The 25,922-nt window shown below is 36.8% G+C and overlaps 1 protein-coding gene across 1 annotated transcript; it reads right to left on the bottom strand.

Moving 5' to 3' along the window:
* Positions 1–1,115: 1,115 nt before the first annotated feature.
* LOC150102078 (uncharacterized protein CG3556-like) lies at positions 1,116–25,922 on the bottom strand. The gene is made up of 8 exons (XM_090400890.1): positions 25,803–25,922; positions 16,529–16,712; positions 14,529–14,785; positions 13,149–13,378; positions 6,108–6,300; positions 5,809–5,983; positions 3,711–3,844; positions 1,116–1,261 (listed from the first exon to the last, which is right to left on the bottom strand). Exons 1-8 carry the CDS (start codon positions 25,852–25,854, stop codon positions 1,197–1,199), a joined length of 1,290 nt encoding a protein of 429 aa, XP_090257016.1. The 5' UTR covers positions 25,855–25,922; the 3' UTR covers positions 1,116–1,196.

Raw genomic sequence — 25,922 nt, 5'->3', positions numbered from 1 at the left:
AATAGTCATATCCGAGTTATACTAGGGAAAAAAAAAAAAATTCGTAATGCAGAATGCTGTGTACCATTGGTTCCGCAGATTATAATAAAGCATTAGATAGTGTTCACCATAAGAAATTAATAAAAACATTAATAAAGAAAAGAATAGGCAAGAATAACATAAGAATGATATTCTATAATATTGCAACCAAACTGCACGCATAAAAGTCAACACTGAATTGTCAGAAATTTTCTTAACACACACACACATGGACCACTAAATTAGAAACCTTTACGTAGATGTACGTAGACAGCGTATATTCAAAATACTTGGTCATGTGTTCTAGGCAACTATTTAAGAATTCTGCACCTAATCGCCAATAGTGTTCATCATAATGTGAAAAAAAAAGGATCTTTCGGAGTTCGATAAAGGGCTCATTGTAGGTACCCGTCTAGCTGCAGCCACGATTTTGAAAACAGCAGAGCTGACTGGTTTCTCAAAAGGTAAGATATCCAAAGTGTTTAATCAGTGGAAAAATAATTCACATTGCTTGTCTCAGAGGCTTAACTGTGGTCGTAAAACAGCTGTCAGGAGCAAATCGCCGTCCTCTGAGAAGACTTATACTGTACAAGCAAACAGAACTTCTTGTGTGCAGCAATTGACCAAAGCATTTAATGACAGCTGTTCCTGATCCATATCTCGCCGAACTACGCGCACGGAATGGAAAAGGATTGATACTGTCAGTTGCTGAGGAGATCCAACACGGTATTGAATAAAAGTTTCTAATTCAGTGACTAGTATGTGTCTTTCTGTCATATTGCAAGACTTAAAAAGATTTAAGAGAAGAATTAAAGAAACGCAGGGACGAACGTGGTTCAAAAACCATAAAGGATTGACTGAAACTAAACTAGAGAGAAAGCAAGATGGTCCAATGGCCAACCTCTTAGATGTAAACTCGCTTGATAGGATAATTGTACACTCGTATGCCTCTCTCTCTCTCTCTCTCTCTCTCTCTGCTTTTGTTGGTGTGTGTGTAAACAGGCAAAATATCATTATTCACTATTTGATGTAATTAAATGTGCTGACCACTACCAGTTCTATAGTTTATTGAAAGGAAAAATGAAATTCGTATTTTATGCCACTCAATAAAACAAGACTGCATATCATCGATGTAAATTTCTTGCTGTCCCGGAGGCATCCCTTCACACCATGTCGCTTCATATCATTCTTGTGTACCACATCACGATTTGGTCTCCATCTTCAATTTTTACGTCCTGAATCCCTGTGTGCGAAAAAACGATAATATATTAAACCGAATGGAAAATTCAGCTTAAAAATAAACTGATGTTAGATTGTCAACACTTTTAATTACACCTATTTCAGAGACTATGACCGAAAAACAAGTGAAGTAAGCATCTACTAATGCATTTAAAAAATAAATAAGTTGAACAAGGAGACTAGTTTTATATTAAAACATCTCCTGAATAGAAATTGGTTTGGGTGTAACCATAATCATGATCGAAAAAACCCAGGCTACGAGGCCGGATCAATATTCTCGGAACAGTTTTCATTTCATGGAAAGGCGGGGGGGGAATTTTCAGAGGAAAAATCTTTAAGTCGCAGAACTCACCTGCAGTTGCAAAAATCTTGTAAGAGTTTTTCACGTTATAAGCAAAATTCTAAGCCATTCGAGTTTTTTTCAGCTCTAATAGCAACTGTGGTGGGAATCATCACGATGATCTTCACTGGATTTGGAAAACATTTATGAAATAAAACCATCTTTTAATCTTTATTAGTAAATGCTTATCCCACACTTCTTTCTTATCTGCGAATCCGATAATTGTTGAAAGGGACGTTCAGTTTCTTCTTCTTTCATAGAAGGAACTCCAGATCAATGATAAGTTCGGTTGGGTTTGGAGGTTCTAGTGGAAGCAAGTAGCGACAAGCTTTTGGCTTTAGTGCTTGTTTCCATTTCACGGGAAAAGCCCAATATCAAGTCATATTATCTGTATATGGTGCAGTGATGTCTCAATGATCTCTACACCATCTCCAATAAAGAATCTGGTTTTGCTTTCCATTGCGTTGCATCATCCTCTCACGAGAAATGGGAAAATTCCACTCTGCGGGCCTCATCTTGCATCTTTACAATATCAATTCCCTCCTGATACACACGTGTTTTGTCCGGTTTTGTGAATCTGTTATATACAAATCAAAAAAGGATAACTTAAAACAAATGAAATCTGTGTTTTTTTTTTAATGAAGATGAGCCTTTATAAACTCAAAGAGCTTCATCTACAAGCTCATTCAAAACACTGTATCCAGAGCGAGACTCGAACCCACTGCCTGCTGGTGAGAAAGCGGCTGCATTCTCCACTCGACTAACAAGGCTTTCTAAGGATTTTGTTAGTGAAAACGTAAATTCTATCTCCATGAAAAGAAGTTAGCTAAAAGTTAATCGCAAAGCACACGCACACTTCGTTCATGTTAGTTTTTGTTACAAATAAATTAGCGAAAACTAAAGTGTATATACAGATTACAGTAGTCTCACGCATTATTATGTTCATTCGCTTTTAAACCTCTTCTCCTATGCGTACGCACCTCCATTTGAGTAATGTATTCATTTTTCACTCATTTAGCTTGCTAGTATTCATCATGATCATTAATAATTTCCTGGTATATGCATCCTCAATAAGTGTGCAGATGCTATGACAGTAACACATGATCGGTTTACATTATTACTAATTCCTCTTCCACATTTGCCTCCGATTTAGTCTGTCATTCATAAGCACTCTCAGATCTTTTAAGGTTCTTACTGCATCGATCCACCTAGATCTTGGTGTTCATCGCGGCTTTTTTTTTCTTTCACCCTTCCATCAAACACTTGTTTTGCTAACTTTTCCTTCCCCTTCTTGTTTAAGTGACCATACTGCATGAGATTCGCTCTGCTCACACATTTTTGAATGCTAACGATGTCAAGTTCTCTTCTGATGTCTTCATTTTTAATATAATTCCTTCAGTCCCTTAATGTTCCCAGAATTCTCATATCTCATCCGTTGTCTCCGGTCTTCTCTTCCATTTAATATTGTTTTTCTAACACAGCTCTCGCATCCGTAAGATAAAATCGGCTTGAACCCCGCTTGAGTACGGCTAACTTAGTGTTTCGACGAACACATCTCTTTATTTCAATTCCGCTGACTCCTCTCCATACCATCTTTATTTATTCCGTCATCCATTTCCAAATTAGAAACGTTTTTCCTAATATAATGCTATAAAAATTAAAGTTTATTCAAGAAGAATTGTTACTTCATCCATCTTTTATTTCCTGTTTGGCTCAATCTTTTCGCGCCTAATTGTGCCTAAAGAGTTTTAACATTGCAACCAATATTTCCCATGTTCCTGCCTATTTTCATTCATAAGCATAAAATATTGAATGGTCATTTCTTATTATTAAAACTCACGTCTCGACTTCTATTTTAAAACTATCCAGGATTAATTCTTCCACAAGTTTTAAGATTCTTCCGCCGAATTAATGCATCGCCGATGCACTGATTTCTCACAAGAACAATCACATTCGAACGTCCAATTCACGAAAAACCGCAATTTATTTGTTTACCGCAGTCGCGTGCATTTTCCCAACTGTGTGTTCTAATATCTGTTTATCATTTAACACATGCACTACATTCACTCACTAACGCACGCACGCACGCATTACATGTTTTTTATGGACTCACCTTTCTTGCAATTTTCCGAAGATGATCCCTTGGGTTTTCTGCAGAGAATCCACCCAACACCGTGTTCTGGATCATTCTGAATTCCCGAAATGGAGTAGATGTAAGGATTGGTTTCTCCTCCCCTGAACTGGAACCTGAAACCAATGAAGTGAATGCACCTGCTTGATTCACTGATAACTATCAATTACTTAAAATACTATACGATTTATTATTAAGCTAAATTATACATTTGCTAAAAGTCATTTCAATAAAAAATTGCAAAGCAGAGCAGAGAAGTCATTTAAAGCCGTGTTAGAACTGATTTGAATATGTGGGCTTATAAACAAAGAAATATTTGTTTACGCACGACATGTACGTCAACAACTATCGGTGGAATCTTGGTCAAATAAAGCATTAAGAATTGCAGATTACGTGCTCGAAATGGGCACCTTGTCTTTCAAGACAGGTTTCGTAGCGCATGCGAATGTTCTCTGTGATCTTGAAGAACAACGGTTGGGACATCTGCTGGACATATCGTGTAATTTTATCGTTTAGTTCGTCGAGGTTTGAAGGCGCCTCATGATGGACTACCCGTTCCTTCAACATACCCCAAACGAAAGCATTGAGTGATGCGAGATCAGGAGAACGTGAAGGCTACGGGAATTCCGTGAACCTCGAAATAAGCCTCCAGGAGGAGTGTTCTGATAAATAGCCACTAGAGCCACGAGATGTGTGACAGGTTGCTCCGTCCTGTTGGAATACCTGTGCACAAAATGGGAGGTTTGTTGCACGACTCATCTCATGCAATTCTTGGGTGAACGGAAGCAACACATTCTCCTTACTGCGTTCGCTATTCAAAGTCACGGTTACACAGCCCTCGTCAACGAAGTAGGACCCAGTTATGGCATGGCGGAAACCGCACAACATGCGGTGACCCTCTCGCTATGCAGAGGTTCCTCTTGGAAAATTTCAGGGCTGGAGAAACCAAGAAACCTGAAGGTTCGTCTGTTTACATTACTTAGATGGAAATGCACTTTGTCCGAGAACCAGACATTATGGGAGAATGACAGATCTTCATAGACATTGGCCCGCACGCATGCAGAATATTCCCGCCGTAATCCGTTGCTGTTAAACACAGAATGACGTACGAAAAGGTATCCACCTCCTTAAGGTCCTTAAGGATTCTCTGTAGTGACCGCCTCGGTATTCCAAAATTTACTGCTGTTCGGCGTTGATTGCGTTTCGGAGACTGTAACACTAGCTTCAGCACATTCCCGTTATTCTCATTTGTGTTAACAGTTCGCGGTCTCCCAGAATGCCCTTTGCATTGGGCGGAAAACGCCCGATATGGCCTTAATCATAACCTCGCGATTAAGGCAATGATGACACTATTGCTTGGGAAAATGATGCTCAACAATGAACGTGTTTTCTTCCAACGCCAACACCATTGCGAGTAATTAAATGTAACGGCGTAGACTCTACACGTGCTCTTCTATTATTGGACATGCAGTGGAACAGCATATTTCATACCGCGTGTACTGAAGGGAATGTTGAAGTTCAGCGCTGTTATTTTATTTTTATTTATTTTTATTTTTTATTTTTTTATTTTTGCGCCATACCGTATATGACAATTAAGGCAAGTAACGTTATTTTTAAATATGAATCTAAAGTTGGCATTACCTAAGAAAATGGAAGAGTAGATTATTGTTGGAACATAAGGCAAGTGTTTTGTATATGAATAATTTTGAATCTGAATTTCGTTGTGTTTCTGGTTATTTTCTGGCTGTCATGAGTGCTTCCACATGAGCACATACAAAAACTGAATGTCAGTCACAAGCCACTGATGACGTTCTTCATTTTTTTTTTCCAATTATGGAATGCCTTCAGAGAGTTATTTTGATAGTTCGAATTAGAATGGAATGAAAGGGCTTTGATCTGCTTAAGAGAGGAAGCCTGCGCAAAGTTAAAGTCTAAATTGTTTATTCAGGACTTTTTGGTATTATCGTAAGTAAACGAAGAATTTGAATTCAGTCATTGTGTAGATGAAAGGATTCGTTTTTCTCAGTTTTAATTTTTGCTTAATCCGCGAAAACTGCTAAAGAAAAAAATTATTTCGTACCTGAATGTTAAATCCATTTCGGCAGCAGTCTTCATTAACTCAAAGACTGATGAGGTATCAGTTGAAACAAGAAGTGCCTGTCTGTAAGCACTGTCCACATTCTCCCCAACTCTGATGACGTATTCCACGTGGGCCTTCGGTCCTTTTTTCTGCAGATCTTCTAACTTTTCATCAGCTGCAAGAAAGACATTCATTTACTTCGGAGGAGGATCAGAATAATCAGAAATAAATAAATAAAAAACACTTCTATCTCATAATCATATTGCGAGATGATTATCGCATACACCACAGCAACTTACGTGCATATGAGACGAACCTGGAACAGTCGACCTCCGCGAGGTCAAGCAAACTGGATTCGTAAAGGGCTGGTAGTACGAAGTAAATGGCATGAGGCTGTTCATAATATCCATCTGAATTCCGGTTGAGTAAGAGATACGATTTTGCTGAAGACTTACTCCATCCAAATTCCGAATTGCCAACTGCAAAAAGGAACTGAAAAAGGAAAAAAATATATATTAGTAGTAGTAGTAGTAATCAGCAAACTCTTAAGCGTGAGAATGAAGAGCCTGAGAAAATAAGGGAAAACCTCAAATCTCAAATGGCAAATGTCTTGCGGAAAGAACAAAAACAATCGATCGGCGCACCGGTCACAACCACTGATATGCCTCCGTAAGTCGAGGACCACAAGGAAATAAAAAGAGACCACCACCACCACCACCACCACTAGTGATCGCTCGTTTCATCAAAGCCTGAGAGATTACATCCTAACTGCCAACAACAATACAAAGCGAACAACGCCAGTCCTCAGTAACTGCAACCCCCAACTCCAACCTACATAACAGAACACCGGGCCCCATATTACAAAATCTTATTTTACCAGGCGAAGAGAACAGGAAAAATAAAACTATAAGTTTCTGTGGACCAAGATTCTCAGGTCTTTATGCAAAAAGATGAAAATATCAGCATTCGTGTAATTTGATGTGAATCCGATCTAAGCGATCTCCGAGTGCAGACTTAATCTATCCCCCACATTCTAGAGAGAGCAAAGTTTAGGCCATTTCTCACACTAACATGGCTAAAATAAATCCTGACGAGCATATTATATTAGGCATCAGTAATCATCACTAAAATCGCTGACCACTTTATTATCGCAACTTTATTTCACAATATACCACCTTTGCATCCCCCCCATATACTGTAAAACCCCCACCAGATAAACCTCGATATACTATCATAGTAAAAAACATCGCTGGTAACATTATAAAGCACAAACTGAAACAGCCTACTTAATATAAATGATCCGCTAACTTTATACGACAGCCTCAAACTCCCGTTTAGAGAAATATACAGAAATGCAACAAAACAAACGAAGCAGCTAGGAGACACGCGCAAAATATTTCATCGATAAATGGGGGATAATCATTATATTGCAATTTTAAAAGACATTCTACGGAAGAAGTAAAGTCACCCAACAACATTCACCTACAAACATTATTCAAAAACACAAGAAAAACTAATACCTAAAATTAGTTGAGCAAAAAGATACCAGTACGAGTACTATAGAAATTCCAGGAATACAGTGCCAATAGGAAGCAAATTATGGTCTGCACTTAATGAACTTAATGAATCCGAAAAGGAAAACCACCACCTGTAACATTTTATCACCATAAACGTTGGTCAAAGGATGAACCAGAAAGAATTCGCAGAATGATTTAACTACTGTATCTCTTTACAAACAATATCAGATAATTAAAAAAAAGATACTTTTCCCATTAGGTCCAACATAAAACTGTTAACCCAAAGCCAACAGCAAATGATTTGCTTTTCTTCCGTATCCAAATTGCATGTGAAAGATGCTCTCACAAATAAACCGAACGGCAAAATTTTGCCAGTAGTTGACAATGCCAGAGTCATAGATGACTTCGTAACACATTTTGAAAAACTAAATCCTGTGCTTTTTAAACTTGTGAACAAGACATTCCAGAAAACGAAAAGCACTGCTACAGGCCATAACAAGCTAAATACTCTCATGATAAAAACAAATCTGTTATCATCATCATACTTCTTGACCTAAACAAAGCTTTTGATACACCTGACCATGAACTACTGCTGACCAACCTATACTCAGTCGGAACAAGAGGGACATTACATACCTGGTTTAGGAATTATCTCACAGACAGAACGCAAGTAACAAAAATAGGCATATAACACAGCCAGAAAATAGAAATGCAGCACGGAGTCCTTCAACGGTAATATTATCGCCCACACTGTTCAACATATATATAAATGACATTCAAAACTTGACCATACAAAGTCAAATATATCAATACCCAGACATCACAGCACTACTAACAGTTCACACAGACGTAAGCACTGCTCTCTCTCTCCAGAGCACAATAACCACCTACCTCTACTACAATTCATTTATAGTAAACAACACTAAAACGCAAATACTAATAATAAAGAATCCTAGAATTATGCAACCTGCACCACTACCAGTCACATATACCATTGCATTAACCATGGAAGCTGCCACTGTTCCGAAACCATACCCGTAACATGCGCTAAATGGCTCGGTTTATATACATTGAAAACACCTTAAAAAGACTAAACATATAGAATATTATGACATTTATGACAAACTAAGCACTATTCCTGTAAAACTCTTCGAAGCAAAATATGCGAGCCGACCAAACTAAAAAAAAAAAAAAACTCATATATATATATCATGTAATTTGTTAAAGATTTATATAGTTGGTTTTAATCCTTTTTATATAGTTATGTAGATATAATAAAAATTATATAGTTGGTTTTAATCCTTCTCCCAAGGAAGCAAAACACCATGTTTTGCGCATGAAATATATTCACATCTGAGCTGAGGAAAACAGACCCCTCCCTTTCGCACCTTTTGTCTATTTGTATATGGGGGTGTATATGACTTCGGCATTACTTCGACCGTGGTATCTCTCCTGGATCTGGCTCCCACTGATGAGATCTCAAGAAAGGTCGAAACCGGTCTGGGTAGTGGCCCTTCCTATTATGCATTGCATTATACACGCCTGAAAGGGGGTGTGCTTTGCATTATGGGATATATATTTTAAGTCAAATGATGTGAAGGCATTAGCCTCTGTATACAAGTAGCTCAGATGTGAATATATTTCAAGGCAGCACAACACTGTTTTGCTTCCTTGGGAAAACGATTAAAATCAAGGATATAATATAATAAATTCTTTAATATAATAAACTCAAGGTTTATTAAGGTACGGTAAAACTGTCTACGCAAACATAGCAAACATTTATCAAATTTAGAAAAACTTCGCTGAAGAATCATTTTTGCCGGTGCTTTGGAGACTCAACATACACCAGGAATTAACCTACCCATTAATGGCAAAACAACACAAACTCCTGAGCAAAAATCACCTACGACACTACGTACTGTTACTAAGACACTATAACAGAGAAACATATCGCACAACAAGACTAAACACAACAAGAAATCATAACATCTTGTATGGAACGGTCGTGAGTGAGCATCTCATAACACAACACTCAACGAGCTCTCATACAATCTAAAATATTAAAACAGTTATTACAGAACATTAAAGGACGAATTGTGGGAATTGTATCAACACACTTAGTACGGAAAGTTGCTATTTGTGTCACTTAAAACAGGGTAACCACAGCAACAAACTCTAAAAAACAGTTAAGGTAATCGAGTTTCAGAAGAGCTAAAGCTAGCTTCGAAGTCAGTGGGATTACAACGCTTTATCATCCATTTACTGCGAATATTACCACCAACTCATTTTCTTAAATATATCATTTCCGTTACTTTACTTTGTCGTAAACTTGAGTTACAAACACACGTGCACACACACACTTAATTATTTAAATAAAGTTCTTAATCTTTTATAAATCTTATTTAAAATGAACAAAAATGAAGTATTATTACTTCAAACTTAATGATATTAATACTATAATTGAATTATTGAATGTAATATAATAGTATTAGTACCAATAATATATGAACACATAATGTAATAATGTTATAATATTCATGTAATATTTGAGTAATTTGAGTATTGCTATGTAATATATGAATATGTAATATAATAATAAAATATTGTTATTATTAAAAATTATTTTTCTTGCTCATGCATCGAGTTCGAAAATTCATCGCAGGAGACCCAAACTATCTTTTCAATATCTATTATGCCCCTCTTTGAACTCTCTGACTGACCAAGCATTCATATCTGACTCTGGCGACGCATTCAACTCGTTCACCACTCTCTCCAACCGAAAATTTGCGTTGAATTTGTCCAACTGAAAAGTTGTGTTGGGAGAAAAATTCTTGTCTCTCTTTTCCGCATATCAACCAAGTTTTTCAACACAGAAAGTCTATCATCATTATGGAGGAGAGGACTGAATCTTTTCTCCAACACTTTCTCATCCTCCAGAAATCCAGCAAAGTAATCCAGATGTGGATGTATCAAGGCCCTACAAAGATGAATGATAACCTCTTTGTCTATGCATGTTTGCGCAATCTTCAATTTTTCAATAACCAAATGATCCTGTGAGCTACCATGAATACCAATATGCCGTCTGAACTTCTCCCTCTCTCTCTTTCTCTCTCTCTCTCTCTCTCTCTCTCTCTCTCTCTCTACCAAGGTCAAGTCTCTCGCTTCATCAGTTTCCTGGCATACATACAGTTCCATCAATGTGCAACACAGCGTTAATCTTTTACTCCCCAAATGCGTAACTTTGCACTTTTAAAATGATATCCATTATCATTTCCTATACTGTCCTATCCCTCTCGTCCGTCTTAGGACGGGTTGAGTCCCCTCCTAATGAGGGGTTACTGGTGTATTAATGGAGCCGGTTCGCCACTCCTTTTCTGCATCCCCTAAGGGCGATGCAGAAGAGGAGTGGCGAACCTAAGGTTCATGACTGTAATTCGCGTGTGTTCACGGGGCCGATTTGCCTGTTTGCGGGATGAAAAACCCCAGATAAACTGGAGGAAAAAACCATGCTGTCCACGCCCAAGACTGGCTAACTTGGCTATGGCTGAGAAAGATCCTTAAGCTCCTGAAGTCATCGACGGGAATCGAACCTAGGACACTCCTTCCCCAGGCATATGGTTGCGAAGGGCATAGCCACTACGCTAACCGCGCGGACCCTATACTGTCAGCCTATTTAAACATCCTGCAGACTTCCATCTCTATAATTGACTACGCTACCCAACTTTGTATCCTCAGTAAACAACTGAATGTCTTCCTTAAATCATTTCCTACATCATTTATGTACAAATTAAACAATGATGACACATAGCCTTGCTACACATCACTTGTTACTTGCTTTCTCCTGGATTCCGCTTCTGCATACACTACTTTTTGACATATGTCCATCAGCCACTCTCGTATCAGTATCACTAGTTTCCTACCTATCCCTATTTGTCCCAATTTGCTTAACAGTATTCTGAGGTATTCTGTCAAAGGCCTTACCAAACTCCAGGCAGCATCGTACCATTCCACTTATCAAACTCAGCTGGCATGCTAGTATAAAGAGTTAATAAGTTTCTAATGCAAGACCGGTCTTGTACAAAGCTATGCTGCCCCATAAAGTATCATTTATCCGCTCATTCCAGAATTCTGTCTTTGACCAACTTTTCCAAGACCTTTCCCATCACTCCCAAGATAATGATTTTCTACCCCTGTCTTAGAGCTTCCTTGAGACAAAAAAAAAAAAAAAACTATTTTATCCTCCTTCCACACCCTTGGGAACTTACCAGAGCTCAGACTTAAATTAAAGAGCCCAATAAGAAGTGTTAACAATTTCCTTTGCACATTCACGCAGTACTCGAACTGATATTCCATCCAAACCCAAGACGATATTTGCATTGAGATTCTGCATTATTCAAAGTACTGATTCGTTAACCTCAATTCTCATATAAGTTCCTGCAACATCAGACACAGAAATATTTTCATTTGGATGATAGACTTTATAACACTACTGTTACTGCAAATTGTTGCGGTCTTTTCATGAGGGGCGTTGGGTTCGATTTCTCGGAGATATGTAAGTTAATGAATTACACCAAGTTGTTCTGTTGGTTGTTGGAAAGGAGGGGATGCACTCGAAAACAGAGCATAGTAATTCCACTAATGCATTTGCCTCTGTCCTCGCTGGTGCTATCAGAACCCACTAATGTTATCCTTTTGAAAGCCTTTCTTCCTTTTACTTGCATAGCGAAAGATTTCTTTGCAATTTTCTTTTATCTGCTTGACTAAGATCCTCTCATAATTTGATTTTGCCTTCCTTATTATGTTGGTTACCTTTCTTGTCTGAGCTCTGTAGTACTTGTGAACTTGCTGATCACTTTTCTCTTCTATAATCTCCACACACACACACACACACACACACACACACACACACACACACACACACACACACACACACACACACACACACACACACACACACACACACACACACACACACACACATACTTTTATAACGTCATATACAACTACACATAAATAATTTATATATTTATTCTCCTATTCCCAGCCACGAGGTATTCTTCACAACTCTAAGAGTGGATCAAATTGATGCAGGTATTGCTCATATTAATCGCTGCATGTTCGAATATCCACACGCAGTTGTTGTCTCGCCGATAAGCACTTCTGTAAAGGATAAAAAAGACGTTGGTTCAAACCCCGTCTGAGATTCGAAGATTCCTTATAGAGATTTTTCAGTAAAAGGCGAGTCCGTTGCACTTACATGCAGATTGCAGGAGGGTTTCTCCCGCAAAGTCAGATTTATCCTACTACACGATCCATGATACAATCCTGAAAGTGCAAAAGTTAATTTATATTGGACTCGAGATATAAAAAATCACCTTCTAATAAATGGCTTTTTAATTATTACTGTTTATGCCTCTGACTCATACTATATGATGTAAAAGAATTTCGTGTTATTCTTTTAAATAATTAAATTAATTAATTTAAAACTGATCTAACCTCAGTTACTTTCCCTTCAGTTAATATTTTTCGGCTTGAACAATACTGAATATCAAACTTATCGATGACAAAACAGCTGAAATGAAATACAAGCTAGTTAACCGATCGAGTCCGATTTATGTTACTCGATGCATTGCTTACATCGGAAATGGATCTATGAAATAGCAAGAGTGTATCAAAGTTAACCTTAATGATCTTCCCCGAGTGATTTTGCTATTGTTTTCGACAATCCCAAGATTTTAGCTTTTCGCGTGTTTCAGCATTATAATGTTTCCCAGCGAACTCCAATTAATACAGAAACTATCTACCTTCAATACAGAAACTCACCTGCATTGCCACTGCTGTGGTGTACACATTCCTGAATCCTCCGTCAATCTCTTGTAATCCCCTAACATAAGGAAGGGCTCGAAGTATTATGTCTTCTGGGCTCTCCTCCTTGGTATGATCCCGAGGAAATTTTGACCATAATGCTAATGAAGGCTCACTCGGTATCTTGTTAGTGATAATTTTCCTGTCTGCGGTGCAAGCCAAAGACAACAACGCCAGCAGCTTCAAGTCTGAAAGAAACAGTTATAATTATGACACTACCCTAAACATATGTGGGGATGTTCAGTTCGGTTTATGCATTTATTTATTTATTTTATTTTATTTCAGTTGATAGCCTCCGTACCGCAATTGGAAGAACAACGGTATATTGCGCCCTTCGATTGGCATAGGCCTAAGTTCGATTCTCGTAGCGACGGGAGGAATCTTTATCTAGACGATTTCAATCGAAGATGACTTAGCCGATCTCATATGGAGGTAGCAAGGTTTTTTCCCCCAGAAACTCTGGTGTTTCATCCCGCATACAGACAAATCGGCCCTTCAGAACACACGCAATTGAAGACAAAATATACTAGTTGTGGTGGTGGTGGTGGAGGTGGCCAGTAGATGGCGTTGATGGAGATGATTCGTAGTAGAGGTTGAGTAGTTGAGACAGTTGTAGGTGTCCTCCCGCGATGAGTCTTCGGACTCCTTGGAGGTATCAGGAATAATAATAATAATAATAACCTGTAAATCCTAAGTTTGTGAAGAGCAAAGCGCCTTCTACTGATTTTGCCTCAAACAACACTTAAATCTATCCTACCAATCACATTATATGAATAATACCAAAAACAGAAGAAACGCTTAGCTATTACTTCAGCTATAATTCAGAACAACCTAACTTACAGTCCGCCACATTTTACCAGCACTCCATCTTTTTTTATATGTCGAATTGTTTCCAATAATTCATTACTTTTGTTTCGTTTTCTTTCCTCATTACAGTTTCCTGTTTCCTATAATTCTTCCAATGATCTTCATGACCTTGTCCTCTTAAATATTTGCTACTTATATTCTCTCTCTCTCTCTCTCTCTCTCCCTTTCTATTTATTGATTCTAGGGAAAAACTGCATCTTTGTGGATTTGACTTGCATTTCTTTTTTCTTTTTTTTCATTTCTGACATTTGCATTTCGGACACTTAAACACCTTTTCATTTATTCTTAGAACACAAATAGTAAACATATTCAAAAAAGTAGAAATTTATTTTTATATGCCATAAATTTCAAGAGTTATTTCGGTACTTTGACGCGCATACGATGTTTTTCATGGTTCACTTGATTCTCGTTAACATAAATGTTCACCGCGTTAAAAATACATTAAAAACTGATTAAAGTAGTGATAGTCACCTATTAAAGAGTCCTTGTTTTCGGAATTTAGTATTTTCAGAAGCAAGTCCATTTGTTTGGGGCTTGGTTTTTCTCCTGCAATACAAAGGGTAAGGGTTATCATCGGGGCTGTGAAGAAAGTGGTTTCACTCCCGGAAGAATTCTTCAGATCCTTCACCAAGTCGAATCCATGGAAACGATGAGGATCACGGCAAGTGGCCAACAGGGCTCGAATGTGATGAGACAACCTCACAGAAGTCAGGGGATCTTCGTCCCTTCTGAAAACAATAGAAAACCAAGTCACAAATTTCTTCTATTTTTTGTAATTAAATTTCTACTTTGTGTGTGTGTGTGTGGGTGGGTCGGTGTGTGTGTGTGTGTGTGTAGTGCTACATTACTAGGGAATTATTATAGAACAAGATGGTTTCCCTTTTCCTTGTCAAATATTATTCTATGCGTGCAGATATGTGTTCACGGGACTGTTTGTTTATGATGAGGATGAAAAATTCAAGTTTCCAGGAGAATACCTCCAGTTCCGTATGATCCCGGCTAACTCATCTTTGAAAATCCCTGATAAAGGACCTTCGCGCCCTCAGGGCTTTTCAAAGATGAAAAAGACGGGCATTCGAAGTCTCCGTCGAAGCCAACTGAGCTATGAATATTCATATGTTAATGTATGAAATTTTACAGAGCTTTATCAGAAATATCTATCCCTATATATTAAACGATATGCTTTGAAATGCAGCTAAATTTATTAGTGCATATTACAAGGGAGTCGATAGCTTAAGTGGCATATGATACTGTACTTTCAGAGCCTTCTGAAGACCTTTAAACGTTTCCGCTGGTGGCATTTATACGATCATTCGGTTGAACGGTAAATAAGTTGGAAGTAAAATATAAACATTTATTGTAAAATATAAGCAGTTAAATTCGACACCTGTTGAGACATGCGCCAGAACATACTGTAATGGATGCTGAATATGCCGAAAACAAAACCTTTCTCCTTTGCATTTCTGATTTCTATTTCTCATTCCTCCAAAGACCTTTATATCTTGACTTTCATTGCAGGCTTGAATCGGTGCCAATCGTAAGGCGAAAGTGGTTATTATTGTACCAGATGATTTTACGCTCTGGTGTCACAGCTGGTTAACTTGTCACTAATTTTGCGAATAGTTTTCACAAAAATATAGTTTGCTATTGTTCCATTGATACACACTCAGGATCTGCACTACGACTCAAATAATCGAGGGTACTTATAGTCAACGATCACTGGCTTTGTTTTGAGAGCGGTAGCTCAGACCGACTACGTTTCAACTTGCTCTTAATACTGGTCACATGTTGCAGAATTTAGCGCATTGAGGATGCACTATTGTTTCCCAAACAGTCCTCAGTTCACTCTGTCTTCCAAACCATTTAAATATCAGATTGAGTTTATCTTTCCATGATTTCCGTCATCAGAAACCAATTACTGTACGTTAAAGTTCGATAAATTCCGCGGCAGTGGTCTAACTTGAATTTATCCCACATCCAAATAATTGCATAACTATGTTATGAATAACTTTAGTGTTCCGGAGTATCCCACCTATCTTCATACACCTACTTCCCTGTGCTCTACTCGATCATATACAAGATATAGATGCCGTCCACTTTTTATTTGAATAAACCACAGAAAATGTCTCTCTACCAGTATTTCCCAACTTTTTTTGGAAAATTTGGAAAATTTCATGCCCCACCTCAACGCCTCGAAGATTTTGATGGCCCTCCTTGCCGACAATGGTGAGTGTTTTGAGTATATCAGTGATGAGGTGACGAATGCAACATCAGTTTCTAATTGCCCCCAAAATATTCAAATTGCCCCCCTGTGGGGAGTACGCCCCACGTTGATCTATACAGTACCGCACTGTCATAATGCAGTTATCCAATTTTTGGTAACGCGATTTCAATAAATTCTCAGTTTTACACTTTACAGAAATTACAATTCTTGGATAAATATAATACAAGCAACTGAGTTGACTTCTTACTTTGCTAAGTCCACCAGAATGTTCTCTTCCACAAGATGTCCTAATGTTTCGATATTATTACTGACGAAGTGTTCTTTGTTTTCTAGGTAGAGTGCGACGATAATCCTTGGTGTATTTTTCCCCCATCCACGGATCAGATGTCGTTGTTTGAGCAACCACTCTGATATTTCCTGTGGACTAGTCACTGTAAAAATTAATAAAAATAAGATATATGCACAGCCACCCGCACAAATACCATAAAAGGAAATAATAAAAAAATAAATAAAAATTGCAGTTTATATCAATACACACATCACGAAGTATGCACCAGTCATGTTGAGTTCTTCCTTAGGAATCATAATACAGCAACTTTGTCGTTCCGTAGAACAATCATTAGTAACCTAACACTAACCTACTCTAGGACAACCTTCTTCACGACTGTACAAAAGTCAGTCCAAAAGGAACGACTGGTACTTTTCAATTTCAAATTCAATAAACTAAGAACATTATTCTAAATACACATCTGTACTGATGTACGTTTTTCAGCCAGCATTATTAGATATTATCCGTGGTTCAGGATCGATATTACCTTTGGAAATTTGTTCTGTAATGGAGGAATATTTAGAAGCAACATTCGTTTATTTATTTCCTCAGTATCGGTGGCTTTGGTAGCCATGAAAACTTATGACCAATAATAAAATTTAGAAACCAAAATAGAATAATTTTGTATATAAACTGTTTGTTGTTCTACAGCATAAAACTGAGGGTAAGAGAGATGTTAAAAATGTCTTGCATCTCAACTTGAGTGGCAGTGAGAAGCTGTGTAGATTGCTGCTGAGTGGAGAAAAGAGTTCGTCTTGGCAAGGAAATGAGAACACGATGATGGATTCCTAGTGAGGGCCGTTATCTTAAATACAGTTATTGATGAAGATATCACTGGCAGTATTTATTCACATCCAGTAATGAAACTTAACATATAATTTATTAAAATGTTCAATTCCCTCGGATTTCCCTTGATGTGGAAATGTCAGCTGTTATTTCTTCCAAATTAAATTGAATACTAAGTTAATGTAGTATGAAGGGTATAAAGCTGAGCAGAAGCATTTTCGGCTTATACAGATGTTAGTCCACTAAAATTAATACTAGTTTCACAACTACAAAACTAAACCAACGAAAGAAAACACAACTTACTCAAATGAACCCAAACACCAAATTTGTAGTTGGCCGCATTTCTGTTGTTGTTGTTGTTGTTGTTGTTGTTGTTTCATGTTTTTTGGTGAATGTTGAAGTGTTGATTTCTTCGTTTTAATGACTTCAATTGATCAGGTTATTTTTCGAGAGCCGCCCTCAAAAAATAACCTGACCACTGAAAAAAAAACACCAAAAAACAAATACTAAAAACGCGGCCAACAAGAACCGAACACCTCTGGCCCTTGGAGACAGACCTACATCCACCCGCTGTGCCCTGTCTAAAAGCATCCACCCACCTACCACTTGAGCCCAAAACTTGTGGAAATTGTATCACTGAGCAACCACAGCGCCACCAAGCTGTCCTCCTATATCCATTTCAACCTGAAAAAATACCCCATTGATAGTATTTCAAAAATACCTCCACCAGCGGTTTTCCACCCATAAAACCCATAAAAAACCCACCCTCTCAGGGGACCCTGTAACCCCTAGAGAGCGCGTCCCCTGGGTGGCGAATAGGGGAGCCCACCATGTGTGTGTGTGTACATGCGCGTGCGTGTGTGTATATATATATATATATGGTGGGGTGGTCCGAATATACTGAATAAGGACTCGTGGACCAACAGGGCCATAAGGGGCAATCATCTTGATTGTAAGGGAAGCGGCACTCCCATGGACCCCTAGCTGGATCTATCCTCTCCTTCTTCTACTTTGAGGAAGACCCACTTACTTTAATCTTTCCTGTAAGGCCTTATCAGCCAACTCTTCTTACTTTATGACCCTTGTGCTATTAGAGTACTCGAGGGCCATGGGGTCTTTTCATTTCTGGCCTTACAACTATGTCCTCTCTATAAACCTTACTATATTTCTTCTATAATCTACCCTTTCCCCTTCAATATACCCTATTCCTCCTATGGGTTTAAATTCGGAAGAAGGCGAGTTCAGAAGCCTTAAGGTAGCAGCCCTACCACTGAACTATTCCATCGTCAGGCTAGTCTCCTGACATGGAGAACATAACCATACTTGTAAGCTGACAGAAAAAGATAATCGGATTGAATCTATGGGAAACGACCCTGGAATGGAAAAGGGAAAACGAAAATGGAAACGACAAAATATAATACACATAGCAAACTGGAATGTAAGAGGAATAGCATATAAAGAAATAGAATTAGACCAGTTATTAAATAAAAGAAATTTTAAAATAGCAGTAATCACTGAAACAAAAAAGAAATTAAAAGGAACTATGAGAACTGAAACTTTTAATGTGATATACAGTGGAGTCGACAGAGACCAAAGAGCACAAACAGGAGTCATGATTTGGATTCATAACTCCCTTTCAAAACAGTTAAAAGATTATAAATTATGGAATGAAAGAATAATAGAAGCTAGAATAAAAATAGATAGAGGCTATTTAACAATAATTGGTTTATATGCCCCAGAAGAAGGAAGAGAACAGGATAATATTGATTTTTATAATCAGCTACAAAACATATATAACAAAATAAATAAAAATGATTACATAATTTTAGCAGGAGACTTAAATGCAAGAATTGGAAACACGAAAATTAATAATAATATAGGAATACATGGAGAACACACTCTAAACAGAAATGGTAAAAAATTGATTGACTTTGTAGTTTATAATAACCTAAAAATAATGAATTCCTTCTATAAACATAAAGACATACATAAATATACTTGGGCAGCAAGAGGATGGAAATCAATATTAGATTACTTCATATTAAATGAAAAGACATCAAAATTTTCACTAGATGTTAGAGTTCACAGAGGATATGAAATAAGCAGTGACCACTTCCTTGTTAAAATAAAATTAAGATTACCACCTAAATGGCTACAAGTAACAAGAACAGAAAGAAAAATTGAAACATGTGTTTATAAAACTAGACTATTGAATGACACAAATGTACAATGGCTATATGAACAAAGAATTAACCAGTATCTAGATAAAATAAAACAAAATGAAGAAATAGAAATAGAATGGCTTAATATAAAAACGATACTAAATGCAGCAGCAAATGAAAACTTAGGAAAGACCAAAAAATTCAATAAAAGAAAAAAACTGAAGATCTGGGATGATACAATCAAAGAAATAATAAAAAAGAAAAAAGAAGCCTATCACAAATGGTTAAGCAGTAAAAGATTATAAAATGAAATAGAATATAAAAGAATAAGAGCCATAGCTAAAAGAGAAGTCAGAAAAAGACATAGAGAATCATGGAATAAATTTGTTTCTAATTTAGAACATGATTTATATAAAATAAGACCCAATGTATATAAGATTTTGAAACACCTAAATGCAGATACCACAGAAAACATAAAATGAAACACTGAATTGAAATTAGAAGAATTTCTAAATTACTACAGAACTGTGGACAGACAAATATTTTAAAAAAGACAACTGGCAAACAATTAACGAAAATGAAAAAGAAATAACTGAAGAAGAATTAGAAATCAGTCTGAAAGAAACAAGAAACGGAAAATCACCTGGAGAAGATAAGCTAGGTTCAGAACTATATAAATACGCAGGAACAAGATTCAAAGGAAGACTCTTATTATTTTTAAATAAAATTTACTCAACTAGTATCCCCCAAATAGAATGGAAAAACGCAATTGTGATTCCTATCTTTAAGAAAGGTAATAGAGATGACCCTAAAAACTATAGAGGTATCAGTATACTAAATTCATGTTACAAAATATACAGCAGAATCTTAAATAACAAACTAATGATATATTCCGAAAACTTTATTCTAGAGGTACAAAATGGATTTAGAAAAGGACGATCATGTATAGACCCAGCCTTCTGCCTAAAATTAACAATAGAGAAAAGAAGAGAATATAATTTAGAAACACATATTGCATTTATTGACTTTGAAAAAGCATTTGACAAAGTTAAAAGAAACATATTATTTAATATATTAAAAGAAAGACAAATACCAAATAATATCCTAAAAGCTGTCACAAGTATATATGAAAATAATCAAATACAAATAAGATTAAATCATGAGCTATCATATACAAGAGAGATAAACCAAAGGGTCCGACAGGGATGTCCCCTCTCAGCAACTCTTTTTAATATCTACTTAAATGAAATAATAATAAAATGGAGTAAACATTTACATCAAGGAATTAAACTTTCACCTACAGTTAACTAAAACACTCTCCTCTTTGCAGAGACCAAATAATAATTACAAATTCTGAAGATAACTTACAGAAAGCTATTTTAAATCTAAATGAGATATCCAAAGATTATGGTATGATAATATCAACGGAAAAATCAAAAACTATGGCCTTTAAAGGATCCAGCAAGAACTAAAATAGTATTAGATAACAAGATCTTAGAACAGGTGAATTCATTTAACTTTCTAGGATGTATGATCACTTATGAAAATGAAAAAGATATAAACATAAAAATTGCAAAATATTTAAAAATAACAGGAGTAATTAACTCTATATTTAAACCAAACCTAGTTCAAAAACAAACCAGGCTAAAAGTATACAATACATTAGCCTTACCGGTCTTAATGTATGGAAGCGAAATCTGGACAATAAAACAAAAAGACAAACAAAGATTAACAACAGCAGAAATGAAGTTTATGAGAAAAACTGCAAAGTATACCCTATTTGATCACAAAAGAAACGAAGATATTATGAAAGAATTGAACCAAGAACCAGTAATAGAAAAAATTAAAAAATATAAACATAAATGGATGGAACACGTTCAAAGAATGAAAACAGAAAGATTACCAAAACAAGCCTTGAAGTACAAGCCATTAGGGAAAAGAAAATCAGGACGTCCTCTTAAACGATTCAACGATGACTTCTAAGGCCGGAACAGGCCATACTAGGCCTAAATCCTTGATACGTATGACGATGATGATGATGAAAAACTCACCCACCTTCGCCAGCTCAAACCGACCTCGAAAAACATCCCCGCCAGCAAAGAAACACTCACTCTCGCTGTGCCCCACCTAAAGAAAATACCTGCCACCTAAATAAAAAAAGAAACTGCTTGCCACCTCCAAAAGACACACCTACCCTTAAAAACCAACCACCCTCCCGTCCCCTCATAAAACACACAAACGCCAACATAACACTTTCCCAACAAAACCCCAACACACACACATGCCCTCCTCATGCCACATTCATCATAAAAAATGAGCTTCATTCTTCACATAGCGCGAACACAAAGCAGCAAAACAACCACCACAAAGAAGGGCACAATAAACACAATACTATAACCAAGTGACTTAAAGAAACTCCACTTAAGAAAAGCATGTAACAAATAACCAGCCAAATACTCCTCTAAATTTTATAAAAGAAATTATTCGCATAGAAGTTTCTCTTCTTTCGTGTGGTGGCACATGATGGTTTCCAATCTACCGCTAGGCGAACTGCAGGTCGCCATAATGAGGTAATACCGGTGACGTTTGAATCGTACGAACCAACACGTGATGCGATTTCGTTTGCGTAGGAGAATCGGAAAGCAGGCTATCGCCGTATAGTCATACCAAACGTTTTTACTAAGAGGAACGGATATTTCTCTAAAAATGAGCAATAGGTTCCCTAAACAATTTTTCTCGGTCACATTCGTCATCCGATATACAAGTAGCTTGTTTTTCACCGAAAAACAAATACTAAAAACGCGGCCAACAAGTACCGAACTCCTCTGGCCCTTGGAGACTGACCTAAATCCACCCGCTGTGCCCTGCCTAAAAGCATCCACCCACCTACCAATTTTTAATTATAACAATTTTTCTCAGTCACATTTGTCATCCGATATACAAGTAGCTTAGTTGTGAAGATACTTCACGGGTAAACTTTATTTGCATGTTGGGGAAAAGATATTTAGGAAGTGAAGCATCAGCACATCACTAAGTATCATTGTGTGTGTGTGTGTGTGTGTGTGTGTGTGTGTGTGTGTGTGTGTGTGTGTGTGTGTGTGTGTGTGTGTGTGTGTGTGTGTGTGTGTGTGTGTGTGTGTGTGTGTGTGCGTGCGTGTGTGTGTGTGCATGCGTGCGTGTGTGTGTGTGTCACACACACCTACTTATCATCATGTTTATTATAGTGTAATAAGAATATATCTGAACATACTCAGAGATAGATAGAATAAAACAATGATTTTATTGATAATAAGCCTCAATGCAAGTTTTGACGATGCATGTTGTTGTTATGTGTCATCCTTTCGTTTTCGCTCTTGGTGATCTTGTGAACACTTCATCGCATTCGGCCTCTTGTTCTTTCTTTAGTTCAAGTTGGTAAGTTATTTTCTGTTGTCCGTCCAACTCTTTTGTGGCCTTCCTCTCCTTCTCGTGCCCCAATCTTCTTCAACATAACTGCCTTTTCCAATGATTCATCAGCTCGCATAATATGTCCAAAGTACCTCAACTTCTGTCTGGATATCATCGCTTCCAAGGAGCATTCTGTCTTCATATTCTCTTAAACCTACTTATTGGTCATTCTTGCAGTCCGTGAGATTCTTAAGAGTCTCCTCCACACCAATAGTTCAAATGAATCGATTCACTTTCTGTTTTTCTTCTTAATAATCCAGCTTCCATACATCCCTACTGGAAATACCATTTGCTTTGACAGTTCTAACTTTCATTACCTTAATCATACCTCTATCTTTCATAACTTTTTTTGTCAGGTTTAACATCCTCTTTTTTCCCCTTGACTATCCTTCTTTCAATTTCATATTCACATTTATCATATTTATTCTGTACCCCAGTAAATCATAACTTTCAACTATTTATATTTTATCTCCCACTATTATAAATTTATTTAAATTGCCAGAAGCCATCACTTTTGTTTTGCTGATGTTTAAATTAAGCCTGGCTTTGTTACTTTCCGTCTTAACCAATGCAATCAACGGCTTTAGATCTTCCTTAGTTTCCGCTATTAGGGTTATATCATCTGCATATCCTAGATATTCATTTTTTGCCGTCAATCTTACTTCCAGTTGGGTCTTTGTCTAAAGCAGCCATTCTTATAACGTATTAATATAAATATTTTAAAAAATTAGGGCGACAGTACACAACCCTGTCGCATCCCTTTTATGACTCGAACACAATCCGGTTCTCCGAAGACTGTTTTTACTGAAGCTTCTTGGTTGTCATTAAGCTCTCGTATCAACAGAATTAGAATGCTGAGGTATTCTCAATCATCACTACAATTACAATGATCCTTGCCATTACACTCCACAGTCTGTTGTAATCCAAACAATCAAAAGTTTTCTTATAATCAATAAAACAGATGAATACTTCCTTCTGAAATTCTCTGGTTCTTTCCATAATCCATCTCATGTTCGCTAATTTGGTCTCTACTTTTCATAAAGCCTATCTGTTCTTGTGGCATTTCTGTATTCACACATTGCTCCAGTCTTTGTTGGATCACTTACAAGTGAAATCAAAGGGATGGTTCTATAATTCTCACAATCTGTGGTATTTGATTTTTTTTTTAATTGGAATTGACAGATTTCACTTAATATATTGACTACTTCATACTTCATTCCCAGCTGCTCTCAATAATTCCACTGACAGTGATACCCCACTCAGCTCCAGGAGCTTGTCAGCAGTGGATACTGATATCTCTTCACTTTTCATTATCATGGGTTCCTAAACAAATTTTCCCCTTTTAAATTCTCCTTCAAAATTATTATCTTTCTTGTACAAATCCTCTACATACTCTTTCCATCTTTTTTTTTGCTGCTTATTCTTCCATCAGACATTTTTCCGAACTACATTTCACAACTCCTAATCTAGGGATAAACTTCCCTGTAACATCATTTACTTTTCTAAACGGATCTCTTGTTCTACCCAATTTCCTTGCACGTTTTGTTTAGATGTCTTTCCTTATCTTTCGTAGCCTGTCTCTAGAAATCTGCACTCAGTTGTTAACCCTTTCTTTGTTTCTCTGAAGTTTCATTTTCTTCTTTTTTCCATCTTTCTTTCTTGTTGCTTAACGTAGAGTTTTCTTTGCTGCTGCTACGACTTTATATTTTGTTTCTTCCCACAGTTCTTCTAATTCTCTTCCTGTCATCTCCAGACTCTTTAATTTCTTTCCGACTTCTTTTTAAGAGCTTCATGTAAAGGATTTGAATGAATTATGATTCTATCTTTTTGTTTATTCTTAGCCCTTGATTTCAGTTTAGTATGTATGGATGATAAAGTTGGAATGAGTGAAAACTATTGATTAAAATAATTTAAATAAATAAAAAAGTAATTCATACTTAAGAGTTAGTATACCGTGCAGGAGAATTGAGCATATTTATAAAAACGACATATTACTTTAGAGAGAGAGAGAGAAACGACCATGCATCAAAGATTCGTAAATTTGCAGTACACTTTATAACTGTGCGCAGAGTAAGGATTGTTTTAAAATTAATTTTATATTGTTTTCTATTTGTATTTATTTTTACGTAATCCTGAAACCCTGCTCTACAGAACAAACTTGGATTTTTTTTTTTCAATTACTTAAAGATTTCGGATAAGTGGTGCGAAGTTTCTCAAAGGAAGATTAAATTCACCTCCCTCCTTAACACGAATGTAAGCATCACATGAGGGGGGGGGGGAATTTAAAATTGCAGCCTGTTGGTTTGGAGAACAGATAATCACTCGGCGAAACAGCAAACCAGCTGATAATAAAGGCAGTTAAAGGACATCCTACTCATCATTTCAGTTGTCTTGACGTTATTTTTAATTATTCGTAACCTCACTACAGGCTGCGGAGATGTGTGAAGTAGTTAATTTTCATGAGATTAACCTTCTTTCGTGCAGAGTATGGAAAGAAATTTGAAATCCAACAAAACTACGGCCAGTAACTCAAATGAGCATCGCTGAGTTGTTATTCCAATATTGCAAGTAAATTTTTATTTTTGATGTTTCCTGCCAGAAAAGTGAAATGTGCGAAGTCTCTAAGTGGAAACAAAACAAAACAAAAGAAAACAAAACTGTGAAAACAAATCGTACGAACTTAACAAAAACTTTATTTTGGTTTTCGTTTACATCTCTGACATGTTAATAATAAGCTGATGAGAAACGTTGGTCAAGAAGAGCAATCGCTTCCATAAATATTAAAAGTTTGTACTTACTAGACACATACTGGACACTCAAGCTTAACACCACCACGAGCAAGAACTTCATCGTTGAGATTTTCTTCTTTCGATGTCTTGTAATCTCTGGCTTTACTAATACGCCTCAGTACATCCCTG

The sequence above is a fragment of the Typopeltis vanoorti genome, chromosome 11 (genome assembly GCF_054136105.1).
Source record: "Typopeltis vanoorti isolate ZY-2024b chromosome 11, IOZ_Tvanoo_1.0, whole genome shotgun sequence".
Classification (NCBI taxonomy): Eukaryota; Metazoa; Arthropoda; class Arachnida; order Uropygi; family Thelyphonidae; genus Typopeltis; species Typopeltis vanoorti.
The sequence above is the reverse complement of the archived record's forward strand: the minus strand, read 5'-3'. Positions and strand labels throughout refer to the sequence as shown.